Consider the following 24,040-nt stretch of genomic DNA (forward strand, 5'->3'; position numbering starts at 1 on the left):
GGCAGCAGTCATAACTTGGAAAAGATCCTAAGCAGCAGAAAATGCTTCATAGATTTACCACGCAAAAGTCTACAGATGCCTCAGCCTGTTTTCTCCATCTGGGTATTTTCTTGGGCTGCAGTGGCGCTCTGGAAGGTGGAGAGTAGCTTCTAAAGGGTGACTTGCTATTTGCCATCAGCATCCTTGCATCGGGTTCTCTTCGATTTTTCCCCTTTTTAATTTTGGTAAATGGCTGCCTACTTTGCAGATAAATTTGTCTGTCTTTCCTCATGAGGGATTCTGCATTGTGACATGTTAACAATGATTGTTGTTATTAGTTGCCTCCAAGTTAACTCCGACTCGTGGCGGCCCCATGGACAACAGAGTGAAATGTCGCCCTGTCCTGTCCCATCTTCACAATTTTGTCGATATGTTCTAGTCCACTGTTGTAGCCACTGAGTATTTTGAGTGCTTTCCAACCTAGGAAGCCTATCCAGCACTTTCGAGCAATCTCCTGTTGTGATTCACAGGGTTTTTATTGGCTAATTTTCAGAAGTAGATCACCAGGCCTTTTTTCCTTGTCTATCTTAGTCTGGAAGCTCTGCTGAAACTTGTCTATCATGGGTGATCCTGCTGGTATTTGAAATACCTGTGGCGTAGCTTCTGAGATCATAGCAACACACAAGCCACTACGGTACAACACACTGACAGACAGGTGGTTGTAACAAAGATGTTTGTTGTTGTTGGGTGCCGTTATGTCGATTACATGGGTGAAGTTAAAATAGAGCTAAGGGCTACCGTCACCTCTAACCACTGCCTTAGAAAATGTCTTGGGAAAGCGGAGCTACCTTTGTTATTCCTTCACTGAGGCTGACTGTGGATGACGCTACCCTGAGGGGGGACTGCAGACTCCAAGTAGACCTGTTGCCTGCCCTCCCTGTAACACACTTCCTGCCCCAGAGCTACTCCCCAACACAGAGCCAACCCATCCCGTCTTTGCAATGTGCTTTTCTCTAAGTCAGATTCTTAATGCCTACTCTTTCCTAAAGTTCAGGACCTCGCAGCATTCAGTAAACACAACGTTGTCAAGCAAGGGGGAAGTGGATTCCTGAGCAACACAAAAAGCAACCCAAGCTGCAGCGTGGTTATGTAACCTCACTCAGGAATGCACATGGTCTGAGGCTGGCAGGGATCTGGCGGGGAGCCAACAACCTGATCCAACTTGTCCCCCGCCCAGTCTCTGGTCCAGGGCTGGTAAACAGGTCTCCTGGCATGTTTCATCTTGCTTCTTCTTCTGGAGCAAACCCATTGACCACTTAAGTTTTGCCTTCATGGTTGCTGGGCTCTGCGGCCTAACTCCAATGACCTGAATGCTATGTCAAGGGGATGCCTCCTCAAGAAGCTGTCTCAAGCAAATAGCTCTATAACGTGCTATTTCCTACCCAGGCTCTCATATAAGATCAGGGAGAATGAAAGTGCCCTTTGCTCTTTCCTGGGACTTTGCTCCTAGGGCAGATAGATGGTTTATATAGACTTCTATTATATCCATCATGACACTATTTGTGATGATCTGTGTATGTCTTTCTGCCTTCCTTGATTCGGGGCCTTTTAGACCCGGGCAGGTCTTAATTCACCCTGGGATCTCAGCTCAGTGGACTGGTTTCTATTTTCATTTGCAGCCAATACCCACTAACCTTTCGATAGTTTTGCATAATGGATTACAATATTGTGACCATTTGAAATCACTTTCAACCCTGAGTGAAATCATGGTTAGTGTTGGCCCTGAATGACGTAGGTACTTTGGCTTGTGCAGGTTGGCTATCAGGCTTTTTAAACATTGAAATTTGTGGTCATAGCTCATGACCTGAGGACACTGCTTCTTGGTGACCTGGATAGACTGGGGACAGCAGGAAAGTGTTTGGATACAAGGTGGGGCTCTCTGTTCCATCAGGTGGTCCTTTAGGGTCCTGCTTTTTTACTATTTTCATTAACAACATGGGGAAAGTTGAATCTGAATAGGAGCTACTGCTGAGAACAGCTGGTGTACAGGCAGGGAAGAGGACCTGAAGAATCTTCAGAGCTGACTTCTGAGTCTGGAGCGGGTGCACTGGGGGCTGCCACCTCCAGCCTGGACTTCCTTGGCCCAAGGCATCTTTTCTATTGTTGATGGAGAGTTTGAAATAAAGATATATCCTTGGAGCCTAGGGATTGACTAATGAGCATGTCCCCAGCCTTTAAACACCAGGTTGATTGATAACTTCTTTGAGTCAGAATTCAGCCTTGTGCCTGCTGTTTCCCGTGGTGTGCTCCAGGAGTAAAGGAGTTCAAGGCTGGCCTGCGCTCCTGTTCCCCAGCCTCATTGGGCACAGGCGTGCTTTTAGGCAACTATTGGGAAATGAGATTGGCCCAAGTTGTTCAGTCAGACTAAAATATGCGAACCTTCCCATCGAGATCACTAGCCAGTCAATACAACACATGTGAGTACTTATGACCCTTCCTCTCTAGAAGTTTATAATCATATGTACATACAAAAATAAAATATACGTAATTTGGGATTTACATATTGTATTCCTATGTAGTATCAATTTAATCTTCATAACTAAATAGTGAGGTCACTGTTATACTATCCGTTGTACAGCTGGAAAACTTAAAATCCAAAGAGACAATGTAACTTTTGCAAGATCTGAGAGTTGCCAGTGTGTTGTGATGTAAACATCTGCACCTATGGGCTCAGGTTCGAGTCCTGGGTCTCTTGTAACGACATATTGACAAATGAGTGCTACTGGATGCATTGCTTACTATTTTTTATTTGGCCACGCTAGAAAATTAGAGTATAATGCTTTTCTTTTGTTAATTTTATTCATTTTGTTGTAGTTGCTCAGAATATATGCAGCAAAACATAACACCAGTTTCACAGTTTCTACGTGTACCTGATTAATGACATTGATTACATTTGTTAAGTTGCGCAGCCGTTCTCACCCTCCTTTTCAGAGTTGTTCTTCCCCCATTAACATAGATTCCCAGCCCAGCAAGTTTCCTGTCTAATCTTTTGAGTTGCTGTTGTCAATTACATCTCATATAGATAGTGCTTAAAAGAGCGTAATGCTCAAGGCAGTCTTTCTTTTTAGTAGTTAAGCTAAACTATTGTTTGGTTTTAAGAAGACTTCAGGGGATAGTTTTGATTTAAGGTTTAAAGATTATTTCAGGGCGATAGTTTCAGGAGTTCATTCAACCCTCATGGCTCTAGGAAGTCTGGAGTCCATGATAATTTTGAAATTCTGTTCTACATTTCCCCCTTTTTGATCAGGATTCTTCTATAGAATCTTTGATCAAAATGTTCAGTAATAGTAGCCAGGCGTCATCCAGTCCTCTTGGTCTCATGGCAAAGGAGGCAATTCCGCATGGAGGCAGTTAGCCACACATTCCATATCTTCCTCCTACTCCTGCTTCTCCTTCCTCTGTTCTCCAGGTGAATAGAGACCAATTGGTGTGCCTTAGATGGCCACTTGCAGGCTTTTAAGACCCCATGCACTATGTAACGTTCTAGGAGGTAGAACAGAAGCATTAAATATGTAAGTAGGTCAGTTAACTGGGATGTCCCATGAAACCGGACCCTAAGCTCCAAACCAAGAAACCAAATCCCGTGAGGTTTTTGTTTGTACACAGAAAGCATCAGCAGCTATTCTTTTTTGTCGTTGTTGTTGTAAATATATCTATCACACAACTTTTGCCAATTCAACTTTTTGTACCTGTACAACTTTTTGACAGCAATTACAATAATTGGTTGTGTAATTCTACCCTTAATGATATATTTCCATCACTGTTAGCCCCCCTTTTCCCCCTCCCTTCCACCCCTGGTAACCACTTTCTTCTCTATACATTTGCATTTTCTTGACTTTTTAGATAAGTAATGTCTTAATTATCTAGTGGTGCTATAACAGAAATACCACAAGTGGATGGCTTTAACAAATAGAAATTTATTATAACCACAGGCATAGAGGGTAGCATTTACAACACGTATTTCGGGGAGACACAATTCAATCTGTAACAAGTGGTCATACCATAATTGTCCTTTTGTGGCTGACTTTTTTCACTCAGTATAATGTTTTCAAGTTGCATCCATATTGTAGCATGGAAAATAATTCATTTCTCCTACTGGCTGAGTAGTATTCCATTATATGTATGTACCATATTTTGTTTATCCATTCATCTGTTAATGGTTTTTTAGGTTGTTTCCATGTTTTGTCGATTGTGAATAGTGCTGCAGTGAACATTTGTGTACAAGTCTCTGTTTGAGTGTCTGCTTTCAAATCTTTTGGGTATATACCTTGGAGTGAAATTTCTGGGTCATATGGTAGTTCTATTTTCAGTTTTTTGAGGAACCGCCCTACTGTTTTTAACAATGGCTGTACCATTTTGCATTCCCATCAGCAATGGATAAGGGTTCCAATTTCCCTACATCCTTGCCAATATTGTTTGTTTGTTTTAATTTTACCCATCTACAATGCTATCTCATTGTAGTTTTGATTTGCATATCTCTGATGGCCAGTTACACTGAGCATCTTTTCATGTGTTTGTTGGCCATTTGAATGTCCTCTTTGATGAAATGTTTATTCAAGTCCTTTGTACATTTTATGGTTGGATTATTTGTCTTTTTGTTGTTGTCAAAGGTTTATATATATTTTGGTTATTTGATTCTTGTCATACATATGCTTCCCAAAGATATTGTCCTAGCTTGTCTTTTCACTTTTTTGGTAAAGTCTTTTGATTAACAAAAGTTTTTAATTTTTATGAGGTCCCATTTATTTATTTTGTCTTTTGCTGTTTGTGCTTTTGTCATTATATTAGATAATTTGTTTTTATAAGCTACGCCTAGCAGTGTTGTCCCTGTTTTTGCTTCTAAGAATTTTATGGTTTAGTTCACATTTAGGTCTTTAATCCATTTTCAGTTTGTTTTTGTATATGGTGAGAGGCATGGATCTTGTTTCGTTTTTCTGCATGTGGAAATCCAATTTTCCATGCACCATTTATTGAAGAGACATTTCTTTCCCCATTGAATGGACTTAGCACCCTTGTCAAAAATGAGTTGACTATAGATATATGGGTTTATTTCTGGATTTTCAGTTCTCCCACCATTGGTCCTGGTAGTACAGTGCCTAAGCACTCAGCTGTGCCCCATGTCTTAGCAGATGCCCTGCTCATTGGGCAGATCACTTTCTCTGTACTGAAGTTGTGGGGGGTTTATGTGTCTGCCTCCCTCATGGGCTGGAGATTTTTTGTGGCCTTGCTTTATTGGTTTTTTTTTTGCAGAGCATATGGGAATTTTTTTTTAAAATTGTGCTTTAAGTGAAAGTTTACAAATCAAGTCAGTCTCTCATCCAAAAATTTATATATACCTTGGTATATACTCCTAATTGCTCTCCCCCTAATGAGACAGCCCGCTCCTTCCCTCCACTCTCTCTTTTCATGTCCATTCCACCAGCTTCTAACCCCCTCTTCCCTCTCATCTCCCCTCCGGATAGGAGATGCCAACATTATCTCAAGCGTCTACTTCATCCAAGAAGCTCATTCTTCACCAGCATCCTTTTGTATCCCATTGTCCAGTCCAATCCCTGTCTGAAGAGTTGACTCTGGGAATGGTTCCTGTCCTGGGCTAACAGAAGGTCTCCGGGCCGTGACCACTGGGGTCCTTCTAGTCTCAGTCAGACCATTAAGTCTGGTCTTTTTATGAGAATTTGAGGTCTGCATCCCACTACTCTCCTGCTCCCTCAGGGCTTCTCTGTTGTCTCCCCTGTTGGGGCTGTCAAAGGTTGTAGCTGGGTACCATCTAGTTCTTCTTTTCTTAGGCTGATGTAGTCTCTGGTTTATGTGGCCTTTTCTTTCTTTTGGGTTCGTAATTACCTTGTGTCCTTGATATTCTTCATTCTCTTTTGGTCCAGGTAGGTTGAGACCAATTGATGCATCTAGCGTTTAAGACCTCAGACGCCACTCTCCAAAGTAGGATGCACAATATTTTCTTAATAAATTTTATTATGCCAATTGACATAGGTGTCCCCTGAAACCATGGTCCCCCAACCCCGACCCCTGCTATCCTGGCCTTCGAAGCGTTCAGTTTATTCAGGAAACTTCTTTACTTTTGGTTTAGTCCAGTTATGCTCACCTCGCCTGTATTATATGTTGTCTTTCCCTTCACCTAAAGTGGTTCTTATCTACTATCTAATTAGTGAATACCCCTCTCCCTCCCTCCCTCCCTTTCCCCTCTCATAACCATCAAAGAATATTTTCTTCTCTGTTCAAACTATTTCTCGAGTTCTTACAATAGTGGTCTTATATAATATTTGTCCTTTTGCATGTGACTAATTTCACTCAGCATAATGCCTTCCAGATTCCTCCATGTTATGAAATGTTTCCCAGATTCCTTACTGTTCTTTATTGATATGTAGTATTCCATTATGTGAATATACCATAATTTATTTATCCATTCATCTGTTGATGGACACCTTGATTGCTTCCATCTTTTCGCTATCGTAAACAGTGCTGCGATGAACATGGGTGTGCATACATTTGTTCGTGTAAAAGCTTTTATTTCTCTAGGATATATTCCAAGGAGTGAGATTGCTGGATCCTATGGTAATTCTATTTCTAGCTTTTTAAGGAAATGCCAAATCGATTTCCAAAGTGATTGTACAATTTTAACATTCCCACCAGCAGTGTGTAAGCGTTCCAGTCTCTCCACAACCTCTCCAACATTTATTTTTTTGGATTAATGGCAGCCTTGTTGGAGTGAGATGGAATCTCATTGTAGTTTTGATTTGCATTTCTTTTTTTTTTTTATGTCTAATGCACTGGGTTTTTTTTTTTTTTTTTAATGTCTAATGATCGTTAGCATTTTCTCACATATCTGTTAGCTACCTGAATGTCTTCTTTAGTGAAGTATCTGTTCATATCTTTAGCCCATTTTTAATTGGGTTATTTGTCTTTTTGTAGTTCAGTTTTTGCCGTATCACGTAGATTTTAGAGATCAGGAACTAATCGGGAATGTCATAGGTAAAAACTTTCTCTCACTCTGCAGGTAATCTTTTTACTCTTTCGTTGCAGTCTTTGTATGAACATAGGTGGTTGATTTTTAGGAGCTCCCAGTTATCTAGTTTCTCTTCTGCATTGTTAGTAATGTTTTGTATACTGTCTATGCCATGTATCAGGGCTCCTAACATTGTCCTTATTTTTTCTTCTATGATCTTTATCATTTTAGATTTTATGTTTAGGTCTTTGATCCATTTTGAGTTAGTTTTTGTGCGTGGTGTGAGGTGTGGGTCGTTTCATTTTTTTGCAGTTGGATATCCAGTAATGACAGCACCATTTGTTAAAAAGACTTTCTTTTCCCCATTTAATGGCTTTGAGGCCTTTGTCAAAAATCAGCTGCTCATATGTGGATGGATTTAAGTCTGGATTCTCAATTCTGTTCCATTGGTCTATGTATCTGTTGTTGTACCAGTACCAGGCTGTTTTGACTACTGTGGCCGTATTATAGGTTCTAAAATCAGGTAGAGTGAGGCCTCCCACTACATTCTTCCTTTTTGGTAATGCTTTACTTATCCGGGGCCGCTTTCCCTTCCATATGAGGTTGGTGATCCGTTTCTCCATCTCATTAAAAAATGTCATTGGAATTTGGACCTGAATTAAATCTGTAGATCATTTTTGGTAGAATAGACATTTTTACAATGTTAGGTCTTCTATCCATGAGCCAGGTATGCTTTTCCACTTATGTAGGTCTCTTTTGGTTTCTTGCAGAAGTGTTTTATAGTTTTCTTTGTATAAGTCTTTTATATCTCTGGTAAGATTTGTTCCTAAGTATTTTATCTTCTTGGGGGCTATTGTAAATGGTATTGATTTGGTGATTTCCTCTTCTATGTTCTTTTTGTTAGTGTAGAGGAATCCAACTGATTTTTGTATGTTTTTCTTATACTGAATACTCTGCTGAACTCTTCTACTAGTTTCAGTAGTTTTCTTGAGGAATCCTTAGGGTTTTCTGTATATAAGATCATGTCATCTGCAAATAGAGATAATTTTACTTCTTCCTTGCCAATCTGGATGCCCTTTATTTCCTTATCTAGCCGAATTGCTCTGGCTAGGACCTCCAGCACAATGTTGAATAAGAGTGGTAATAAAGGTCATTCTTATCTGGTTCCTGATCTCAAGGGGAATGCTTTCAGGCTGTCTCCATTTAGGATGATGTTGGCTATTGGCTTTGTATAAAGGCCCTTGATTATGTTGAGGAATTTTCCTTCTATTCCTATTTTGCTGAGAGTTTTTATCGACTTTGTCAGATGCCTTTTCTTCATCAATTGATAAAATCATGTGATTCTTGTCTTTTATTTGTATGATTGATTACATTAATTGTTTTTCTAATGTTGAACCATTCCTACATACCTGGTGTGAATCCCACTTGGTCATGGTGAATTATTTTTTTGATATGTTGTTGAGTTTTATTGGCTAGAATTTTGTTGAGGATTTTTGCATCTACATTCATGAGGGATGTAGGTCTATAATTTTCTTTTTTTGTGGTGTCTTTACCTGGTTTTGTTATCAGGGATATGCTGGCTTCAAAGAATGAGTTTGGGAATATTTCGTCCTTTTCTATGCTCTGAAATACCTTTAGTAGTGGTGTTAACTCTTCTCTGAAAGTTTGGTAGAACTCTGCAGTGAAGCAATCCAGGCCAGGGCTTTTTTTGTTGTTGTTATTGGGAGCTTTTTGATTACCTTTTCGATCTCTTCTTTTGTTATGGGTCTATTTGTTCTACCTCTGTTTGTGTTAGTTTAGGTAGGTAGTGTGTTTTTTAGAAATTCATCCATTTCTTCTAGGTGTTCAAATTTGTTAGAGTACAGTTTTTCATAGTAATCTGATATGATTCTTTAAATTTCAGTTGGGTCTGTTGTAATATCACCCATCTCATTTCTTATTTGTGTTATTTTTTTCTCTCCTTTTTTTTTTTTTTTTTGTCAGTTTGGTCAATTGTTTATCAATTTTGTTGATTTTCTCAAAGAACCAGTTTTTGGTCTTGTTAATTCTTTCAGTTGTTTTTCTGTTTTCTATTTCATTTATTTCTTCTCTAATTTTTATTATTTGTTTCCTTCTGGTGCCTGAGGATTTTTTTTTTGTTTTTGTTGTTCTCTTTCCATTTGTTCAGGTTGTAGGGATAATTCTTTGATCTTGACGCTTTCTTCTTTTTGTAAGTGTGCATTTATTGATATAAATTGGCCTCTGAGCACCACTTTCACTGTGTCCCAAAGGTTCTGATCGGAAGTGTTTTCATTCTCATTGGATTCTCTGAATTTCTCTATTCCATCCTTAATGTCTTCTATAATCCAGTCTTTTTTGAGCAGGCTATTGTTCAGTTTCCAAGTTTTTGATTTCTTTTCCCTACTTTTTCTTTTATTGATTTCTACTTTTATGGCCTTATGGTCAGAGAAGATTCTTTGTAATATTTAAATGTTTTGGATTCTGCTAAGGCTTGCATTATGACCTAATATGTGATCTACTCCGTAGAATGTTCCATGTACACTAGAAAAGGAAGTATACTTGGCTGCTGTTGGGTGGAGTGTTCTTTATGTCTATGAGGTCAGTTGGTTGATTGTTGCATTTAGATCTTCCGTGTCTTTTTTGAGCTTCTTTCTGGATGTCCCGTATTTCACCAAAAGTGGTGTGTTAAAGTATCCTACTATTATTGTGGAGCTGTCTATCTCACTTTTCAGTGCTGATAGAGTTTGTTTTATGTATCTTGCAGCCCTGTCATTGGGTGCATAAATATTTAATATGGTTATATCTCCTTGGCATATTGTCCCTTTAATCATTATATAGTGTTCTTCCTTATCCTTTATAATACATTTAACTTTAAAGTCTATTTTGTCAGAATTTAATATTGCCACTCCTGCTCTTTTTTGATTGTTGTTTGCTTGGTATATTTTTTCCATCCTTTGAGTTTTAGTTTGTTTGTGTCTCTAAGTCTAAGGTGTGTCTCTTGTAGGCAGCATATAGACGGATTGTGTTTTTGAATCCATTCTTCCACTCTCTGTATCTTCAATGGTACCTTTAGTCCATTTACATCCAGCGTAATTATGGAGAAGTATGAATTTAGAGCTATCATTTTCATGTCTTTGTGTGTTGTTGATAGTTTCTTCTTCCCATTTAATCTTTTGTGCTGAGTAGTTTATATATTGTCTTTTCCTCATTTTCATTGCTGTTGATTTTTTTTCTGCTGAGTCTCTATTTTTTTCTTGTATTTTATTTCAATGTGTGGGATAGTTTGTCTCCTTTGTGGTTACCTTATTATTTACCCCTATTTTTCAAAATTTAAACCTAGCTTTTATTTCTTTGTATCGCCTTGTCTTCCTCTCCGTATGAAAAATCTATGACTACCTTTCTTAAAAAATCCTTCTTTATTGTTTTAATGTTGTCTTCTTTTACATAATAACATCTCTGTTTCCCTGCTTTGAGCGTTTTTTAATCATGTTTTATTTTTGTGATTTCCCTGTCTGCGTTGACATCTGATAGCTCTGTCCAGTGTCCTAGTCTTGGGTTGATACCTGATATTATTGATTTTCTAACCAAGGAACTCCCTTTAGTATTTCTTGTAGTTTTGGTTTGGTTTTTATGAATTCCCTAAACTTCTGTTTATCTGGAAATGTCTTAATTTCTCCTTCATATTTGAGAAACACTTTTGCTGGATATATGATTCTTGGCTGGCAATTTTTTTCCTTCAGTCTTTTACGTACGTCATCCTATTGCCTTCTTGCCTGCATGGTTTCTGCCAAGCAGTCCAAGTTTATTCTTATTGACCCTCCTTTGTAGGTGACTTTTCGTTTATCTCTAGCTGCTCTTAAAATTCTGTCTTTATGTTTGGTTTTGGCAAGCTTGGTTATAATATGTCTTGGTGACTTTCTTTTAAAACCTGCCTTTTGTGGAGTTCGATGAGCATCTTGGATAGATACCTTCTCATCTTTCACAATATCAGGGAAGTTTTCTGCCAACAAATCTTCAACAATTTTCTCTGTATTTTCTGTTATCCCTCCCTGTTCTGGTACTCCAATCACTCATAGGTTATTTCTCTTGATAGAGTCCCACATGATTCTTAAGATTTCTTCATTTTTTAAAAAATTCTTTTATCTGCTTTTTCTTCAAATATATTGGTGCCAAGTGCTTTAACTTCAGGTTCAGAAATTGTGCCCTCCATTTGCTCAATTCTGCTCCTCTGACTTTCTATTGAGTTGTCTAATTCTGTAATTTTATTGTTAATCTTCTGAATTTCTTTTTGCTGTCTGTCTGTGGGTTTTTCCAGCTTATTAAACTTTTCATTATGTTCCTGAATAACCTTTTTAATTTCTTCACCTGGTTTATCTGTGTGTCCCTTGGCTTGTTCTGCGTATTGCTTCATTTCCTTCCTGATGTCTTCAAGGGTCCTGTATATTAATATTTCGTATTCTGCATCAGGTAATTCCAGGAAGGCATTTTCATTTACAAGATCCCTTGATTCTTTGTTTTGAGATCTTGTTGAGGTGCTTATGGCCTGTTTCTTTGTGTGACTTGACATTGATTGTTCTCTCTGAGCCATCTATAAGTTATTTTATTAGTTTATTTTATGTTTGCTTACTGTATTGTAGCTTCTTGCTTTGTTGTGTTTTGATATGCCCACATGGGTTGTTTGAGTGAGCTAGCTTGATTATTTTCACCTTTGGAGCTCTGACATCCTGTTCCCATATGGCTAGAGCTGTTATCAGGTATATCAGTCTAGGAGTCTATTCATTTTTGTTGTGTGAATTCACCTCTGGTGTCCAAGTAGCTGATCATCAAGTGTGTGGTATAGGCTCTGTCCTACAGTCTTAGAGAGGCAGGAATGATTGGTGTAGATACTGGTATCTGATTGCAACAGGGGTTCATGTTCTGAAAAATGCCAGGGGCTGAGAATCATCTCCCCAGTGTCTCTGAGGAAAGTGTGTCCCTGTTCCCTAGAGCATACGCGTGGGTTGGTTCTGCAGACGGACCATGGACTGGGAGGTACCAGTTATCTTTGGACCCCTGTCGCAGGTGGCTGGGTGACCTGAGTGAAGCCACCAGTGTGTGGAGTGTACCCCCTTCCCTGAACAGGTCTCTCTCCATTGGTCCCCACTGCAGTAGACAAGGGCCAGCACACTTGTGAGAGGTCAGTGTGGTGAGTGTGGACATGAGCATGGGAGCACAGAGGAGGGGTAAGTGTGAGAGGCTAGGGATCCTTCAGATAGATGTAGGGGTTGTGTGGTTAAGGTGCCTTTGCTGTTGCAAAGTAAACTGCAGTTTTAACATTTCTTTGACATTCTTGTTGGCTGGTTACACAGGCTTTTATCCAGAGTCCTGGAGGACAGGGTGGTAGGCGTGCCCCCTCTGTATTTACAGCAGTCCTGCCTCCACTCTGCAGTGGGAGTGAGTGTTCAGGAATGTTTGTCAACATGAAACATCCCCTAGTGGTCTTATGGGAATTTTTTCATTTATTTATCAGGCTGTTTCCTTGCAGATATGACAAATGTAAACAGCTCCATGTCTGTCCAGAGGGTCACAGTCCTCACATCCACTGGCAAGGGCTTCCTGAAGTTTTTTTTTTTTCTGTCTTTAGTGGAATAGTTCCTCTGATTGACTGGGATAAGGGAACCTTGTCCTGCAAAATTCTTCTGCATCACTAGTCTATATCATACTGGTTATAGCTATTTTGAAGTGCCTGGGTGGTAAAAAAAAAAAAAAAAAATTTTTTTTTTTTGGGTGGTAAAATAATTAACACCCTAGGCTACTAACCAGAGGGTTGGAGGTTTGAGCCCACCCAGAGGCACCTCGGAAGAAAGGCCTGACACTCTATGTCCAAAAAATCAGTCACTGAAAACCATATGGAGTACAGTTCTACTCTGACATTCATAGGGTTCCAATGAATAGAAATTGAGTCGATGGTAATTTTTTTTTTCCTCATTTACTTTTGTAAAGCTTGTAATACTTAAAGCTGTCTTTCTCTGAGATAAGTACCTTTCAAAGAATGTAGCTACCTCAGAAAGGGCCCAACCCTTGAATTGCCAGCAAACCCACCTCCCCGCTTCACCGGGGATGGCGTCAGCTGCCACCTGGCTGTCTGTTTGATCTGAGAACAGAGTTGGACCTGTCACTGGGCTCTGACCCTCCCTTGGAAAGGTACCTTCTCTCTTGATCCATATGTGGGGCAGGGGCTTCTGTCCCTTTGTCTGGTGAGTGGAAGGGCCCCCTGCCTCTAGTACTTTGCCCCTACTATCCTCATTCCAGTCAATTATGCTATGGGCCAGGGTCCCTCCAAGTGGTCCAGGCTACTCACAGACACCTGAGGGCAAAGAGCCCTCCCCCAAGCAGAGATGGGGAAGGTAGATTCTCCCCACCCATTGTCCAATAGTGCAGACACCTTGAAACTCGTACTTCTCACCTAGGTTATGAGCACAGTCACCCAGAAAGGCTTGGGCTCTGTCCCAGAGGACCTGCTGAATCCTACCTCCAAGGGGTGGCGTCACCATCTCAATTTTAAATCACTTCAGTAGTAAAGACTGATAATCAGTGGTAAAGACTGATATCCTTAGTGACCACCTCCAGGACGTCTGGACAACCTGAGCATGTGAAATTAAACACTTCTGTCAGTCTCTGTCCCTCTGTCTTTCTTTCTGTCTATGCACATAAGCATTTATCATATTACAGATGGTAATGGCCAGCTGTTTCTTCCTTTGTGAAAATAGAAAGGCTTTAGGTTGAAAAATGGAGAAATTAGATAAAAGAAAACCTTCCTCAGCTCACTAGCTGTTAAAATTTAGGAAAAGGGGCCGTAGAATGTCGTTCTCCAGTGTCTTCCAAAACACGGCACATTCTCATCATCTGAACGGGTTTACTAGGTGCGGCCCTTCTGAAGGCTAAGAATCATGGCATTTCAGAATTTAGGTCCCATTAAAATGTCACAAGAGGGAAGCGCAGTAAAAAGTCCTATTAAATAGTGCAGCCAGCATAACATTAAGTGGTGCCTCTGTGTGTAGCCAGAGGTGTTTGCAGAGACCCCCAAGGGACCCCGGGATTAGGATTTGACTCCACAGTGTAAACCCCCAGCCCCATTTATTATAAGTGGGAGATGACAGTGCACACTACCACAAAGGGTAGTTCATGGTTAGTGACAAGCTCCACAGTGACAGCTGTTGTGTGTTTTCTTTCCTTCTTTACACCAGGTCAAGTGTTACCACAAGAAGTACCGGTCAGCCACCCGCGACGTTATCTTCCGCCTGCAGTTTCACACCGGGGCTGTCCAGGGCTATGGGCTGGTGTTCGGAAAGGAGGATCTGGATAACGCTAACAGGGGTAAGGCTCCTGTTGGCCTGCGTGGCGTGCGGGGAGAGGCCGCTGGAGGAGGCACATACCTGGCATGCGTGGGGGTGCTCTTATGCTTGCTCCTTTGTTTCTTCTCTATTTTACTATCCACTCCCCAGTCCTCCCTTCCACATAATTTTAGCCTATTAACAAAATTATCAGCCTTGGGAAAAGCTGATAACTGGTCCATCAAAGAAAAAAAAAAAAAAACAATTATAGAAAAGCAATGAAACTACCACCACTTTCTTTGCCCCTGGGTATGTTTGTTGCTGATGTTGGAATAGCATTGTACTACTGGCTGGAATACAAGGACAGAATTAATCCAGAGGATCCACACCAGATTTTTGTTCCATTATCTCCAGATTTGCTGAAATACACTTTCTGTTTTAGATGACCGTTTTCCTGACTATGGGAAAATCGAATTAGTCTTCTCAGCTACTCCTGAGAAGATCCAAGGTGGGTAGACTAGATGAACGAGGTGACCCGATGTGGGTGGAGGGTGAGGACGGTGGCGGATGCATTTGGTGGTCGTACAAGATTTCCAAATTTGTGCTTACGTATAATCTTCCTGATAAAAAAATGGGGGAATAGAGTTGAATATTGGACAGTGGGGAGGGGGTGGCTTGGAGAGAATAAGGCGGTAGATACCCAAGAGATGGCATGACTTACCCACACCACTCAGCCGGGTGGGGACAGAGCTGTGTCTGGAACCTCCACGCCTGGGGACCTGTCCTGTTGGTGGTTTTAAAGTTCTAGGCTTTGGTTCCCATGAGATTGGGCTAATTGTTGACTTCCTCCCTAACAAAAAACCAAAGGTTTTTTTTTTTTTTTTTTCAAAAAAAAACAATTAAAAGCACAGTAGCCTGCAAGTGTTTATGTGAACCAAACTCTCCTTTCTTATAAAAATACATTTGAAAAGAAATGAGCCCCTTTATGGTCAAGAGGAGTGATTCAGTTTCATCACCAGGCCCATATGCATAAATCTTTTAATTGCTATGGAAAATAATTGCCTTTTTTTTTTTTTTAGTATGGAACACTTCGTGAATTTGCATGTCATCCTTGCACAGGGGTCATGCTAATCTTCTCTGTATCCTTCCAAGTTTAGTATATGTGCTGCCGAAGCAAGCACAATTGCCCTTTTTTTAATGAACAGGCATGAACAGTTAGATGTAAGACTTGTGAGGTGAAATCATCTTGGTGTTCTTAAAATGATTTAAGGAAGGAGCAGAGACCTGGGAGTCCAGAAGGCCCAGGCAAAGGCTATGCCTCTCCCATGTACCCGCTCTGGTACTTAGTTCTCCCTCTAGGCCTGTTTCCTGGTGTTGGCCAGGACCTAAGTGTTCCTATACTTCAGTGGTAACACTCAGAGCCCAGCACACAGTAGTCAAATGACAAATCCTCAACTTTCCTTTCCCCTGAGTGGTTTTAACTGTTGTTCGGTTGGTTGAAAATACACAGCATCTCTGATTAACACCATCACCTATAGAAGGAGGGTGGTGAGTCTAGGCGCCTTACTTCCACCACTCATCTCTGGCGGGTCAGATGGGCAGAGGTGCTGGGTCTCTGGGACTAACTGTTTTCCTGTGCCCTTGCAGGGTCTGATCATCTGCACAATGACCACGGAGTGATCGTCGACTACAACACCGCAGACCCACTGATTCGCTGGGACTCCTACGAGAACCTGGGCGCAGATGGAGAAGGTGCGTGCAGTTATCTTGTGTGAGAGTCACTGGAAAGAAGGGAATGGAGAAAGCAGCTATTGCGTTTATAGCAGAAATACACCACAGTATGCTCAGAAGGTGGAAATGCTGCTGTATTTTCAGAGGTGGAGAGCCCCCATCACTGTGAGGGCAAGCATGACAAACAGGCTGGTAGAATTTGGGTCAGTGCTTTGCATAACTGTGTGTGACTACAGGGATGGCCAGTCAATGACATCACATATAGGGCCTCCCCTGCCTGAAACGTTAGGTTTGGATATTCCTAGGGACCACATCCCCCAATTCCCTCCTCCCTCCCTGTTCGTATATGGTGAGTGCCAAGTGTCTGGTCCTGGACAACCTTCTTCCTATTCTGTGACCTTATGGACAAGAGCCATTTGTTTTTGCTGCTGTTTGCTTGGTGTATCACTGTAATCTCTGCTCTTGTGAGTCCATCTCACCTAATCCTATTCTCTGTCCACCCATGGAAAGTACCACTTGGGTCACAAGTAGAAGCAGGAAGGAGGAAAAAGGAATGAAGATACAGCGGTATGCTGGAATTATTTAAAGAAACAACCAAAGTTGATTTCAAAGAAGAAGAACGAAGACTTCACCCTGGCTCATAATAACCTTACTTTTTCAATCACTGACTAAGAATCAGACCTTACTTTAACTTTTTGTTAAATTAGCTATGTCCAGATGTAATAGAGATGCAAGCAAGTATTGGGGAAATAAAAATCACACTGCCCCATCTTTGTGGATCGCTGAACTCCCGGTGGCTCCAGAAAGATGACCTCTGTGATCAGTACGGGAGAGTCGCTATTATATACTCCCCTGATTGCACGTCCTCTGCTGTACTTATGCTGGGAGAGGCATGCTCCTTCTTGGGCTTGTGGGATGACATTGCAACTAAAGAAAGTGTTAGGGCTCAGAGTAAACCTGGAAGAAAGGTCAAGACCTAGAGATGGACTTTCAGTGCTAAACCCATTGAAACCCATTGCCATTGAGTCGATTCTGACTCAGCAACCCCATAGGACAGAGTAGAACTGCCGCATAGAGTTTCCAAGGAATGCTTGGTGGATTCAAACTGCCAGCCTTTTGGTTAGCAGCTGTAGCAATTAACCACTATGCCACCAGGTTTCCTTTCAGTACTAAGGGCATTCATAATAAGAAGAGGAAGTTTAGGGGCCTGTGGGCAAGGCATTGGGGAAGAGGAGGATCTTTCTGTGACCTACAAAGTATCAGAGCATTCTTTCTTGATGTGTTTTATTCAGGATACCAGTCCTTCAAGGTGCCAGCATATTACAAGAATTATAGCTGAAAACGCTTGGGAAAACTGTGCTGTACCTTAAAGATGCACGTTAGCATCTTAAGGGCTGTGAGAATTCCTGCAGAAATGATCCACTTTAACTTTATTCAAACAAGGGTTACCAACATTTGACTACAGAACCCTTTTTTTTTTTTTTTAACCAATGTATCCATTGGTACAGTGTAACTCTTTTCTGTAGAGCACTTCTGAGGTTTTCCATTGGAGGAAAGAAAGATGAAGGGGTGGCTCATGCAGAAGCGAATAATTAACAGAAGGGTAAACTGAGAGTAATTTGGAGAGGGGGTCAAGAGATTCAGTTGACTCAGAATCTTGAATGCCAGGCTGATTTGACCACAGAAATTGTGTTCTCTGTGAGAACTGGTGAGTAGGGCAATATGATAAGAAGATGTAAGTATTAACAGGTCTGAGCAGAATCTACCAAAGACCAGACACCCAGCCGGGGAACCCAGCATTATTGTGAAAGTTGTGAAAAGGAAGAGGCTGAAATCTTTAGGCAGTCCACATTCTGTTGATGGTAGAAGGTGCCTTGTCTGCTGAGGGAAGTACCAGCCTGGAGAGTCAGTGATGCTGGGAAGGAAGGGCTTCTAAAAGAGCAGGTCACACAGGTGGGTGGCTTGCGTATTAACATGCTGAGAGGGGAGCAGGAGGGAGTCTTGTGGGTGGCCCTGAGGAGCCCTGGGTTGCAGGGATGAGAGGGGGCTGCTTCAAGGGAAAGTTCTGGACACTACGACTCACTTGGACCCTGTCTCCCACCTTGTGGGAACAGGCTTCCTGTAGGCCAGGCACATAGGCAGACTTCATCATCCCCATTCCACAGTGGGGGAACTGAGAACCAGCAAGGGGTCCAGGGCCGCGCAATTCATTGGAAGGTCCACAGTGGCTTGTGTGGGAAAACAAGACAAAAGTACAAACAAGACAAACAGCTGAGTATCAACCTTGGTGAATTATATGAAAATTTATGGAAAATGTATAGACGTGTGAGAGAGATTATATCTAAAAATACATACATTATAGAATATATGTGGATATATACATTTAGGAAACCCTGGTGGCGTGGCGGTTAAGTGCTACGGCTGCTAACCAAAGGGTCGGCAGTTTGAATCTGCCAGGCGCTCCTTGGAAACTCTGTGGGGGCAGTTCTACTCTGTCCTATAGGGTCACTATAAGTCGGAATCAACTCGACAGCACTGGGTTTGGTTTTGCTGGTTTTTGATATACGTTTATGTATGTATGGTGGTGCAAATGATAAGGGAAAATTTGGCCATTCAAGTTCATTCAGAGGCTTCTTGGAAGAAAGGTCTGGCAGTCTACTTCTGAAAAATCAGCCATTGAAAACCCTGTGGACTGCAGTTTTTCTCAGACACACATGGGGTTGCCATGAGTCAGAATAGACTCAACATTAGCTGTTTCTAATGTGTGTATGTGTGTAGAAAGAGAGTGTATAGATTATACGTATATATGTGTATATATAAATATATATATGTGTGTGTGTGTGTATATATATATACACATGGTGGGCAGGTTTCAGCAGAGCTTCAGACCAAGACAGACTAGGAAGAAAGGCCTGGTGATCTATTTTCAAAGACCTGCCAACAAAAACCCTATGGATCAAAATATTGTCCAAAATAGTGCTGGAAGATGAGCCCCCTAGGTTAGAAGGTGCTCAAAATGCAAAATACACTAACAGTGGATCATACCAACAGCAGTGAAGATGGCACAGGACTGGGCAACGCTTCATTCTGTTGTCGAGCTGACTCGACAACAACTAACAACAACAACGATATAGGAGGGAAAAGGAATTTGTTGGAAGGCCATGAAGTGGCTCACAAAGTGGAAAACCAAGCCATCTAGCTGCTGGTGGTTTTGGAAAGGACACAGGCCGTGCTCTTCTGTGGGCTGGGTTGCGGAACTCAGGGGTACTCTCAGCAGGGACACCATGAGGATACTTACCTGGCTCCAGCCATTTCTGTCCCTGTGCCTCTCAGCTCAAGGTTCAGAGTCCAGAAAGAGAGACTAAACAGCCCTGGTTGGGTCACATGCTTGCCTGCGGCCAGGGTGGGCAGGAGCCTTACCGACAGTCCCTCCAAGGATGCAGTTGGTGAGGAGGGTTATGTTCCCAGAGGAACGTCAGAGGGCCATTCCTGGGGAATGGGAAGGTGGATGCTGAGCAGGAACAATCACAGACGTCCATTTCAGGCCAGCATTTAGCTTCCGGTGGCTTCTCAAGGAGTCAGCAATGGAGAATTCATTGACAGTCCCCATTGTCTTTGTGAGGCAGTGACAGTGTCTGGATCCAGCATATCCACAGAGTCAGTTCTAGAAGGTCAATCAGTTCTAGAAGTGCTGTGCTATCTAAGAGTTCTCAGACTCTCTAAGCAGATGGACCTCATTCCAAGCAGTAACCCCCGCCAACTCCCCACAGACAAGAGACGAAGTGCCATTCTTCTCTCTGCCTCCCATGCTCCCGTATCCCCCGGGCCTGTCTCCCTCCATCCTTGAAGCTCATGAGCAGAGAGACAGGTTAGCCAGTAAACATGGTACACACCTGCTTACGTTAAGCAAGGTATGCACGGGCTTACTTGTGTTTATTTAATAATCTGTAGTGAACAATTTCACATGGGTTTCACCACATCCTTGGCATGGTAAAAAACAGGTGAAATTGTTTGCTACCTTTGGTAAGTACACACAAGTAAACCATGTGTACCTTGCTTATTGGGTAATTCGGCCCTGCCATGAGCCCCTCTGAGGAGCTCAGTCAGGGCAGCAGTCAGATCCAAGGGTCCAGTCTCGGTCTGAGCCCAGAACTCTCCACACAGCATTCTGGTCCTCTCCCAAAACCTGGGTGGCGACAGGCTAGGGTCCCCTGAGCCACCCAGAGGAATTCCTGCAGAATTGTAGCCCAGGAGTTACAAACGAAACACGAGCTTTTTCTGTGAACTCTATTCACTTCTTGTGACAAAAAATTGGAGTTATGGAATATGTCTGTGGCATTTGATTCCATGGGATAAGTTTTATGCTTTTATCTTCTTATTATAAATCAGGTGTTTCTATTAGTATTGTTGAAGATACAGACTAGCAAAAAGTAAAACTGAAAAAGGACCACCGCTCTTGCTCCCTAGAGATAAAGCTCTTACCGTTTGGTATGCTTTAGGAATGAATTTTATATACCAGGTAAATGTTTAACAACAGTGGGGTCGTTCTCTGCATTGTTGTTAACCTGAATTCCCACTTATCCACATATCTAAACATCTGTCCATGTTTTTAGATCATTTTTCCTTTCCCCTAGTCACCGGCTATACTGGATTCCACTAGAGGGATTACCAAAATGCATTTAATCTCTTATGGTTGAGGTGATGTGAGTTCCTAAGCTTTCCCTGTTGGAAACAGTGCTGCCTCGACAGCCCTTGCTGCTAAAGCTCTGCAGAACCCTCAGACTTTTCATCCTCCTGCCCTTTGCCAGCAGGTACACATGGTCACCCTCTGATGGGAAACTTACTCTCCTGGAATTTCCCTCCCATTCTTCAACTCCTCAAAACTCTTCTACTGCCTACATGATTTTGAGGCTCTTTGGGCCTGGCAAAGTCTCACTTCCCTGGAGGGACCCTTGCTCTACCCAGCTGGCCCCAAGACTCCTGCAACTGCCCAGAGCAGGCTGTTCTTGGCTTGGGTCCTTGGAGAAGGACGCAGATGGCTACTGCTCCAGCCACAGGCTGGGGCCCTGCTGGAGCCGGGAACAGCGTTCCAGGCATGTTTTTTGCCAGGGCAGCAGCTCCATCCAGTCTTAGTTCTTGGAACTGTTTATAGCTTTCAGAGGCAAAGGACAGTTTGTCAACCCATAAAATGCTTTCCTCTAGATGGAAGATGATGTATTACAGTGCTGTCTTTCCAGTCCACCCTGTCTCTGGTCCTTACTGGAAATAAACACAGAGACCTCAACTTTTTAACTACCTTCATCCCTAGAAATCTGTGCTGTCCTGGAATGCAGCCTTCCCCATCTGCCGTCAGCTGGGGTCCTTGTTAGAAAAGCCTCCACCTTTTATCTCTGAACGTTTTGTTCTGCTTTCTTTACTGAGAAAGAAGCGGGCATGAAATTAATTCAAATGTGGGCCAGGGACAAGAAGCGTCTAGTTGTCACAGTGGTCAAGTGCACGTGTGGCCCTGGTGGTTACCCTGGTGGGGTCTGGGTGCTGGGACAACCGGGCCCATGGGGGTTATGGCTGCGTAGGCACTTATTACCCCTGAGGAGGAGAACCGGGGAAGGGAAAGAATGTCTTTGAGCAGATAGTGTGGCAGCCTGCCAGAAGCTTCACATATGTGATTATATTTACTCCCACAAGAGCTCGTTTTAGAGTTAAAGGAAACAGTTCCCAAGAGAAAGCAAACGCTAGATCCTCACGAGGTGTCTCAGTGCCCATCCATGGTGACAGCAGTGTCTGGTAATTGTGGATGAGGCTCAGCAAGCTCATTCTGTGCTCGAGGTCACAAAGGAGAGGACCATGGAAATGGGGCTCGAGTCTCACCCCAATTCATTACCAGCTTCATCCCTGCAGTTAGAACCCTTCTGGGGGTCCCTGGTCAAGGCAAGTCCTGTAGACAGCAGTTTGAGGAGAAAAAGGTAGATTCAAGGGTACTGGGCAGCTCACCAGCTTCTGGAAGGTCAGGGAGCAGGGCAGAAGGAGAAGTGCCAGATGTACCATCTCTCAGAGACCCCATCATTGCCACACCCCACGTGTTGTTGCTCGAACTGCCTGGAAAATGCAGACATCACCACCAGTGGGCTTGAACAAGCCTCTGGCCTTTGCCATTGTGTCAGGGTGTCACAGTGCCTCAGCCTCACGGGGTCCTGGAAGTGGGATTTTTGTTCTCTTGGTCTCTGGTGGACAAGGAGGCACAGTGGCATTGGAATGGGTATTGGGCCAGCAGTCCAGGTGTCTGCCTCCCACTTCTTCATCTAGGGGGGTCGGTGGCACCGCCATATTGTATATTAGAGACCAAGAAAGAGAGGTGTGGTGGGTGTGCGTGGGGTTGGCTAACACCTTCTCCTCCGCCCGCATCGAGTTCCCTCCTCTCAGGGTCTGCTCTGTTTTGTTCATTCTTTACACCCTCATCAACTGCATATTTAGCTGGACCCTGGGAGATAAGGATGCACTGAGCAGATACATCCCCTGGTTAAAGGGGCTCCCATTCAAGGATGTGGGAATAGAACAGGTGCACAGGCTTCTCTGATGGGGAACCCAAGAGAGGCAGAACAAGCAGTGGAGGGAGGTGCAGCCGCCTCTGCTAGGAGTAGTGTCGGAGAGTGTGGCAGGGACTGGGCCACAAAGAGTATGTAGGAGATTGGTGTCTGCTAACATAATACTTGCTGGTTTTGCTAATTTCTGAAATTCTTTTGCTTCCTTTTGTCCCTCCTGTTGGGCCATGCCCCTTTGGCTCAGGGACCGTGTCTAGTACCTTTCAGGGAGTGTGTAAGAGCCAGAGCTCCAAGCCAGACCAACTGGGATTGGCTTCCCCACTTCTCTACTCACTGGATGTGGCCTTGGACAAGCTACTGAGACTCTTTGCCACAGTTTCCTCCCTTGCAAAGCAGAAATCAGAATAACACTGTCGTTGTTGTTAGGTGCCACTGAATAGGTTCCAACTCATAGCAACCCTGTGTACAACAGAACGAAACACTGCCTGGTCCTGCATCATCCTCACCAATGTTGCTATGCTTGAGCCCATCATTGCAGCCTCTTTTTTGCTGACCTAGTTTTACGAAGCATGATGTTATTCTCTGGGGAATGGTCCCTCCTGACAACATGTCCAAAGAACGTGAAACAAAGTCTTTCCATGCTTATTTCTAAGGAACATTCTGGCTGTAATTTTTCCAAGCCGATTTGTTCGTTCTTTTAGCGGTCCCATGGTATATTCAGTATTCTTCTCAAACACCTTCATTTAAAGGCATTAATTCTTCTTTGGTCTTCCTTATTCATTGTCCAGCTTTCACGTACATACAAAATGATTGAAAACACCATGGCATGGATCATGCATGCTTTATTCCTCAAAGTGACATCTTTGTTTTTTAACACTTTAAAGAGGTCTTTGCAGCAGATTTGCCCAGTGCGACATGTTGTCTGATTTCTTGACTGCTGCTTCCATGGGTGTTGTTTGTGGATCCAAGTAAAATGAAATCCTTGACAATGTCAATCTTTTCTCCATTTATCATGATGTTGCTTATTGGTCCAGTTGTGAGAATTTTTGTTTTCTTTATGTTGAAGTATAATCCATACAGAAGGCTGTAGTCTTCAATCTTCCTCAGTAAGTACTTTCACTTTCAGCAAGCAATGTTGCGTTCTCTGCATATCGCAGGTTGTTAATGAGTCTTCCTCCAATCCTGATGCCACATTTTTCTTCATATAGTCAAGCTTCTTGGATTATTTGCTCAACATATAAATTGAATAAGTATGGTGAAAGGACACAACCCTTGCGCACACATGCTCTGATTTTAAACCATGCAATATTGCCTTGTTCTGTTCAAATAACTGCCTCTTGATCTATGTATAGGTTCTGCATGAGCACAATTAAGTGTTTTGGAATTCCCATTTTTTGTAGTATTATCTATAATTTGTTATATCCACGTAGTCGAATGTCTGCATAGTCAGTAATATA

General features: G+C 42.4%; 1 protein-coding gene and 1 non-coding gene across 6 annotated transcripts in view; one reads left to right on the plus strand and one right to left on the minus strand.

The window, feature by feature from the left end:
* TNS3 (tensin 3) overlaps window positions 1-24,040 on the plus strand; it is a 388,908-nt gene that overhangs the window by 217,847 nt on the left and 147,021 nt on the right. For all 5 annotated transcript variants that reach the window (XM_049894028.1, XM_049894024.1, XM_049894025.1 and 2 more), the window contains 3 exons: window positions 14,227-14,356; window positions 14,756-14,821; window positions 15,961-16,065. In XM_049894028.1, coding sequence (XP_049749985.1) covers window positions 14,227-14,356; window positions 14,756-14,821; window positions 15,961-16,065 — 301 coding nt within the window. The remainder of the gene's footprint in view (window positions 1-14,226; window positions 14,357-14,755; window positions 14,822-15,960; window positions 16,066-24,040) is intronic.
* LOC126082310 (U6 spliceosomal RNA) lies at window positions 15,388-15,494 on the minus strand. The gene has a single exon (XR_007518547.1). It is a non-coding gene; the product is annotated as a U6 spliceosomal RNA (small nuclear RNA).

The sequence above is a fragment of the Elephas maximus genome, chromosome 8 (genome assembly GCF_024166365.1).
Source record: "Elephas maximus indicus isolate mEleMax1 chromosome 8, mEleMax1 primary haplotype, whole genome shotgun sequence".
Taxonomy (NCBI): Eukaryota; Metazoa; Chordata; class Mammalia; order Proboscidea; family Elephantidae; genus Elephas; species Elephas maximus.